This window comes from Urocampus carinirostris, chromosome 18, assembly GCF_059441175.1.
Source record: "Urocampus carinirostris isolate Australia breed hairy pipefish chromosome 18, RoL_Ucar_1.0, whole genome shotgun sequence".
Taxonomy (NCBI): domain Eukaryota; kingdom Metazoa; phylum Chordata; class Actinopteri; order Syngnathiformes; family Syngnathidae; genus Urocampus; species Urocampus carinirostris.
The window spans coordinates 22283369-22290878 of NC_142366.1; the positions used below are offsets into that span (position 1 = coordinate 22283369).

The following is a 7510-nucleotide window of genomic DNA, read 5'->3' on the forward strand; positions in this document are numbered from 1 at the left end:
TGTAACCATACTAGATTTACGCTCACATCCTTGTCTCTATGTGCAAAAAAGACATGGTCGTAATTTGGGACTTCTTTTTTTTAGTCACAAATAGTTTTAATGTATTGATAATTTTTACATGTCTACTGCAACATACATTCATATCTAATGCTAGCAAAGTCCTATTCTATACTTGCAGGAAAAATATAAGATGACTTCCATTCAACCCGTTCCATTATCACTTTTGGGCTGTTAACAAGTAGAATAAGTCGATATCAATATGTTGTTAAGATGGATATTTTTTGTTAAAAAGTCAAGGCTTTTGACTCAATGGAAAGATGATTAAGGTATAATCTCGGGTTGTAGATAAGATGCAGTATAAACTCACAAACCTCAGTGTAGGCACAATATTGTTATTGAAACCAATACTTACAAATGACCCAACATTTGACTCGGCAAATATTCTAAGTATAGGAGTCATAGATTATTTACTACACACAAGGAATAAAATGAAACATGATGAAAAGAGAATGTTTGAACAACTTAAATATGTACTATTCCTGCATTTTTGTTTGTTTTTCTTATATTTTTATGCTCCTCTCTCCACATATATATAATATATATATATAAATTAGATTACACACACGTACCCCACACACACAGTGCCTTACATAAGTATGCACCCGCCCCTAAAACTTTTCAACCTTACGCTATATTTCAGGCCTGAAACAAAGAGTTTTTTTGGTTGTTTTAATTGTCTTGGTTGTCCATAATCAAACTGGGACACAATTGCGAAGTTGAAATGTATTTGATTTGAGAAACTAATTTGTGAAGGCATGGAATATTATTTGGGCCCTTTAATTTCAGAGCAAAAAAACTAAGTCTAGAAGTACAGAGAGGATCGCTGAATGATCCAATGTCCTACATGACTGTGTGTATTCAAGTCCCTGTATAATTGAACTTGCTCTTGTTATAGTCCCAGGGTTCTGTTTTGAGTGCAGTGAACATCATTTAGACCAAGGTACCCAACGGATATTGTTGTGGAGAATCATTCAGAGATCTTCATTGAACTTCTTGAGTGAGTATGCGTAACTGAAGGGGTCGACAAATATTTGATGATTCACAGATTTATATAGATAAAATAAGTATAAACCGTACAATAAATGTAATTCCATGATACAATTGTTTACCAATTGTTGTTGATTCTTGACGAAAAAAAGACTAATTTTCAATCTTTATGTAGGAAAAAAAATTCAAGGGGCCAAATAGTTTTGTAAAACACTGAATACATATACATACACACACACACACATAATTTGGGCCGGTGGGTGGTCGGATCTCTTAACCACTAGGGTTTTGGGGGGCACCATTTCCTGTGGTGTGTGGGTATGGACCAGTCCGCCCAACCACCAGACCAATGTTGAGCATTTTATTGTTTTATTTATACCACTCTGTTCACACAGAACTTGAAAAAGGCATTTCATGGGGTTTTACAAAGAGTAAAAAACGTGGCCGTGGAAAAACTTTTAGCAAAGGAAGAAAGATTGATAATTACAGTTTGAGGATGCATAGAATCCCTATATTAAGAACGCTACTAGCAGTGCACTAGGACCACGCAATACCAACACACTTAACACGGAGGTCGGTTTATTTGAGGAGTTTGCATTTCTGAGTACTTGGGACGCAGCCTGACATCATATTTTGCACCGTGTTTATTATTATTATTGTTGTTAACTTGTCATGTAGAGAAAAGTACGGATATATGTTTAATGCCGACCTCAAGACTGGCCATAAACATATTGTCAGACATGAAATCGGTCCATGAAACAGAAAAGGCTGGGGACCACAGCTTTAGACTTTAATGAGATGAAGAACAAATCATGAATGCTTGATTTTGGAATGTGGAAGGATACCAACGTCCTGAAAGAAAAAAAAAGTCCCAGAAGAGCTGGTGTCTTGATTCAAAACCCCAACCTGAAAAACTGTGAGGCAGACATTATAACTACTTCAACAGAGTCCTGTATTAAATTCCTTTGTCTGTTCGAGGTCTAACCAAACTGATTTGAACAGGAAATCTGGTTTTGACACAAACAATTTGATTGAGGTGGCACCAACAATAGGTCTGAAAATAGCCACAACCAAACAGTGGACTGGTAAAAACAATGACATCTTTTTTTAAGGGCTGACACTAAAAATAAAAAACACAATATAAGTAATGAATAAGTGCATTTTAATTGGGAGTGTTCAGTTTGCATACCATTCCTCAAGTATTTTTCCTAATTAAATGTTTTATTAGCAGGTACCTAAGTGCTCTGGAACCAAATAGTAGGTGTTCTGCAGAGTTAGACACCGCACCAGCATTATGAGCAAGTCTTCTGCTTGGGAACGGATATTGACTTCACTTTCCAAACAGTTACGCGCAAAGGGGAAAAAAAAAATCGGACTGGTTTTTAGCCAAAGTCTGCAAAAGGAAAACTATTATTTTTATTTTTTCAGTCTTATTTTTGTTTATCCAATAAGAAAAAAAGATTCTGAAATTGGAGTCTAAACTGCTGTGGATGCAAAAGTTAATTTTCTGATCCATTGCCCCCCTAATTATGAGTAAGTCAGAACTAAGAAAGGTGGACCTGTTTCTGACCGGGACACTTAAGTTAGCACTTAGCGAAAGTAAACAAACAACTTTTCATTCAAATACAGGCGTATAGCAGTCCGCCTTCCACACCATCATGTGTGAAAGACAACTTGACAAAACCAGCATTATATGCCAGCTGTGTCCCGCTAAAATATGACCCCGTGGAGTTGTGATTCGGAACTGAAGGTTGGCACCCGTATTGGAAAAAAGAAAATACCACCAGAGTTTCTTTGCATAACCCTGAACATAATTCAACATAATTTCATAATACACACAAGATCTAAAGGTGAAATTCCCATATTCAGGGAAATATTTTCATTCAAAAAAATTAAATTGGAGCAGCCAAACTGTTTTGGAGCACCAGGTAATATTGTCCCTTCAAAGTGCATTAACTGCTGTGGACATAAATTAAAAACTTGTGTTGCCGTGTTGCAGAGTTTATAAAAACAACAAGTGTTTACATAATGAGGGGAAAAAAAATCTTCAAAAACCGTTCTATAATCCTAAATGCTTTTATAGTCGCCGGCGAATTTAATCGGGCATGTTTATGGACTGTACTTCCCAAATCCATTCAATACGTGGACTGAGCAATTAGGGAAAAAAAACACTGGACCTTGTGTACAGTAAGATCAAACATCTAGTTGGATCCGCCCATCTCTGTCTGTCCCTCACCCCCTCATACGACCCCCCCGGAGGGAAACAAAACCTATACAACAAGGACAGTACAAACATCTTCTTTGTTCCTTTATCTCTTTGTTTTCCTTATATCCTCACTGTGAAATGTGGAACTGGAGTGCCACGTCCAATTTCATTGTCACAATATATCCCATGTTGTAACAATGACAATAAAGGTATATTCTATTCTATTCTAAATGTACCCTCTAAACCCGAAATTCCCACTCCAAATCTATATGGCTATTCCAAACTCACAAGGTGCTGTTCAAACTCTCTCTCTGTAGTGTATACTTATTTCATTCTTGTATAATATAAAACCTTATTCAGACTGCAAACACCTGTATCAACTGTGACACTTAAGTGTTCTTAGCTTGACACACTGTTTTGATTGTGAAGAACATTATTGTTTTCCAAGGTCATATAAAGTTTAAACCTTTACTTCCAGGGATGGTGCAAAGAAACAAGGGAGCATGGTTACATACCCGTAATCCCCGTTCAATGCTTGTCACACATATATAATTACATGCATGACACTTGATAGTAATTGATGCTGAGCGGTTCTACCAGATAGGGTGCTTATAATATGTAAATTATAATTACAAAAAAAAAATGACAAAGGTTTTGTTTTAATGTGATTAGTTGGGCAATGAAGATTTGTTTCAAGCAACATAACACCAAACCTTCCACTGGTTTCTAATGTAGAACAGCACTCAGAACAAATAAGCTTAACAATATCAAACCATTAAAACTGTGCGTCATCAATGTTTACTGGAAACTATTAGCACCCCAATCAATGTGTTTTGGACTGAAAATTTAAGACAACATTAAATTTTACATGTCTAACATGATCTGCAGGTTCGATAGCGTTCTCCATTCGGGCCCCAGTCCTGTGGAATGCTCTTCCCGCTGAGATTCGATCTGCAACCTCAGTGGAACTGTTTAAATCTAGGCTTAAAACACACTTCTATTCTATAGCATATGAATGACCTATATTTCACGTTGACGATATCTGTGTATTAATTGTTTTTGCAACATCTATTGCAGCCTGGTCATCCTGGAAGGGGGATTACCTCATGTGAGGTCCCTTCTCAAGGTTTCTTCATTTTCCTCATGTTGAGGTTTTTGCGTTTTTCCTTGCCCTCGTGTAGGTTTTAGATCAGGGGATGGTGTCATAATAGTTTGTAAATATTATAATATTTCTCACACCAAACCACGATTAAATTATGGGCTACCATAATGTTGGGGGTTTATAGGTTTGAGACCAAGTTCCCCATTCGCACCAATGTGCTATTCCCCTATCTTCAATAGCTACAACCGCTTCGACCCAACCATCAAAAAAAGTTAGGTTGCTGTAAGCCATTTAACTAAGTAACAAATAAGGGTTTCTCTTGTGTTCGTCATCACTTTCTTTCCGAATCAACTTTACCATTTATCAATATTTGATAAGGTCAAATTAAATTCCCAGTATGCAAGCACCAAGCTAAACATGTACAGCATTCTGGGTGAAACTTAGTATGTTTTTTTTTTCATGCCAGTGATTCAGAGTATGAATGAGCTTTCTGGTGGAATACAAAACTTACCACACGGGCTGCTCTCTCCTGAGATTCACACTTTCTGCAGAACCAGGGACCAGTGGGTACTTGCACAATGCCATAACATGCTACGGAGAAGGATAAAATAAAAGCACAATCAGCAATTAGAATCTCACAAAAAAAAGACTGTTCCGCACTGAAACATTTCCACACACACAATTACTTTCCTATTACACACTGGGGCTGAAGAATATGGAGAGAAATTGTCTTTTCAATCATGTGTGTTCACCAAAATATAGATTTGCCACGCAAACCATTGTGATCTCAATTGGCAAAAAAATCATAATAATGAATGGATTCCCTCTGAGTGACTACTTTCATTGCTGCCTGGCTTACAAAATAGCCATGATGCGAATAGCTTGCTCACAAGACCCTCACAAAATTGATGCCCACCATCTACAAATACTGCTTTAAAAGATACCTATTTCAATGATAGAGTAACTCATAAGCATACATCAATACGACTTAAACAATAAAGTTGAATACTAAAGAATGGAGGAGCTGATGCTAATGTCAAATGCAAGGCTGCAAAAATGCATAAGTCCTGAGATGTAGATAAGCAGATATAGCATGTGGCAGATTTTGCCACATTGCTGCATCCCAGTTTTTGCCTTGTGTATTTCAACCAGTCAGTTGTTACATTGATTCATATTAACCAAATAAGATTTTTTTTATTAGAAAATGATGCACAGGTTGGCTTTTTTAAAAAGGCTAAGAGCAAATGTAAAACCGATTCTGGTCTATTCCAAATATCAAGAGGTTTTGCTCACTGTCTTTCTCACTGGCGCCCATAATCTTTAAAAATACTTTTTTTCTTATGAGTATTTTAAAACATGCATGGTCATATTAGTTTATGTATTAGGTTTATTAAAGTATTTTGATTTTCGACCACCAAGAGGCACGAAGAAATACACACTGCAACTTTCATATTAAAAGCGGGTGCCGTGATTTTTGAGACCCCCTGATCTCCCGTGTGCCCTGCAACTGGCTGGCAACCAGCTAAGGCTGTCCCTGCCCACTGCCCGAAGTCAGCTGGGATTTGATTCAGTACCCCCTCGACCCCCGTGAGGACAAGCGGTGCAGAAAATGGATGGATAGTTTATATCTTATCATGTGCCCACTGGAGTGAAACTATTTTGTTGTAGCAACACAATGATAATAAGGGTGATTCTGTTTCCATTACTCCCAACCCCCATTCATATCCTGTCTGATGTATTCCGTCCAGAACAGCTTTGCTAAAATAAAAGCAAGATTAAGGCTATTTAAACTATGTTTCTGAAGGATTTTATACATTTGACTATAAAGGATTTTATACGATTGAACACAAGTTACATTTATTGAGTGCAATGAAGATTTTCACCGAGTAGGCTTAAGTTCAATGACCAGTGAAAGTTCAGGGCACCCTGGTAGGAAATATTCTTTACAGGAATGGCGGGAACGGGACGTGAGGCTGATAAGTTAGTCAGCACATTCGACGACGCAGAAAGGCCCTGATGACAGAGGACGGCAGGCATTGTTTGAGAAACGCTCTCCGCTGTTTTGAGTTTTCCAGACATCGCGGCGAGGTGGTGGGGCTCACGTTGGGCTTCATTGGCATACCCAATCTTGCGGAAAGACTCGAGCGACGCTAATTTGGCCAAATTCGATGGAGTTCCCTTGGGTAAATTGTTTATGAAATTAAATCTGCCCCCGTGTGAAAATGTCGGCTTTTCTTGTTCATCTTTTCCATCAAGAAACGAGCGCGCATTGTTGGGTGAATGTATGTTGTGTTTGGTGAATGGAGTCAGATAACTAATTCGAACAATTTGGTAAACGATACATTTTAATATTTAATTCCCAACATAACACATACTTAGTAAAAATTGTTTAAACGTCCAACTTTTTTAAGGACACCTCAAACAATGCATATATAAAGGGAGCAAGTAGCTGATGTTGACAGGTATGTCAACTTTACCTCACAATACATGGGTTTCATTACATTTTGACGCTTTTCAAGCTTCCCCCTTGTTGAGTAAAATCCCAACACGGGTTAAGCAACGAATAACGTTTAAATTGTGGTTGAAAACGACCTATTTGGTTAATACAACCAAGCTAAGGCTGGTGGGTTAACGTGCTTGGCCCTAGAAGCCGGTGTTATGCCGAAAAATGCATCCCTACCGAGATTTGCATCCCCTCGCTACTATAAGCACTTTTACCTCGTTTTATCTCACTTTTATATCACTTTTCAGATTCAGATATACTTTAATGTCATTCTTGTACACGTGTATACAGAACAAAATGTCGATACATCTGACCCGCACAGTTTCCTTGAATGTACAGATATAAATAAAATGTTGTATTGAGTTGGAGTATTGAAGTACTAATAAGATACTAAATAATTATAGCTATGAGTATTATATGCTATGAGAGTAATGCAAAGAGTGCAAGAGGAGCAGCTAACCAGATGTGCAAAATAAAAATGTAATGGGGAACAAATAACCAAAACCACGTCGTCTTGCATTTGTTGGGAATGTAATACAACTTAAACCATTCCGTCTTTGTATTTGTTGTGAATGCAATTGAACGTAATGCACAACGTATATAAATCACTTTTGAGAACTGTTACTCAAAAGAGTGTACAGGGGCAGCAGTA

At 37.5% G+C, this 7510-nt stretch overlaps 1 protein-coding gene across 4 annotated transcripts in view; it reads right to left on the reverse strand.

Annotated features, from left to right (window-relative positions):
• mllt10 (MLLT10 histone lysine methyltransferase DOT1L cofactor) overlaps window positions 1-7510 on the reverse strand; it is a 59753-nt gene that overhangs the window by 50913 nt on the left and 1330 nt on the right. For all 4 annotated transcript variants that reach the window (XM_088322365.1, XM_088322363.1, XM_088322364.1 and 1 more), the window contains exon 2: window positions 4867-4946. In XM_088322365.1, the coding sequence (XP_088178491.1) occupies window positions 4867-4946 (80 nt within the window). The remainder of the gene's footprint in view (window positions 1-4866; window positions 4947-7510) is intronic.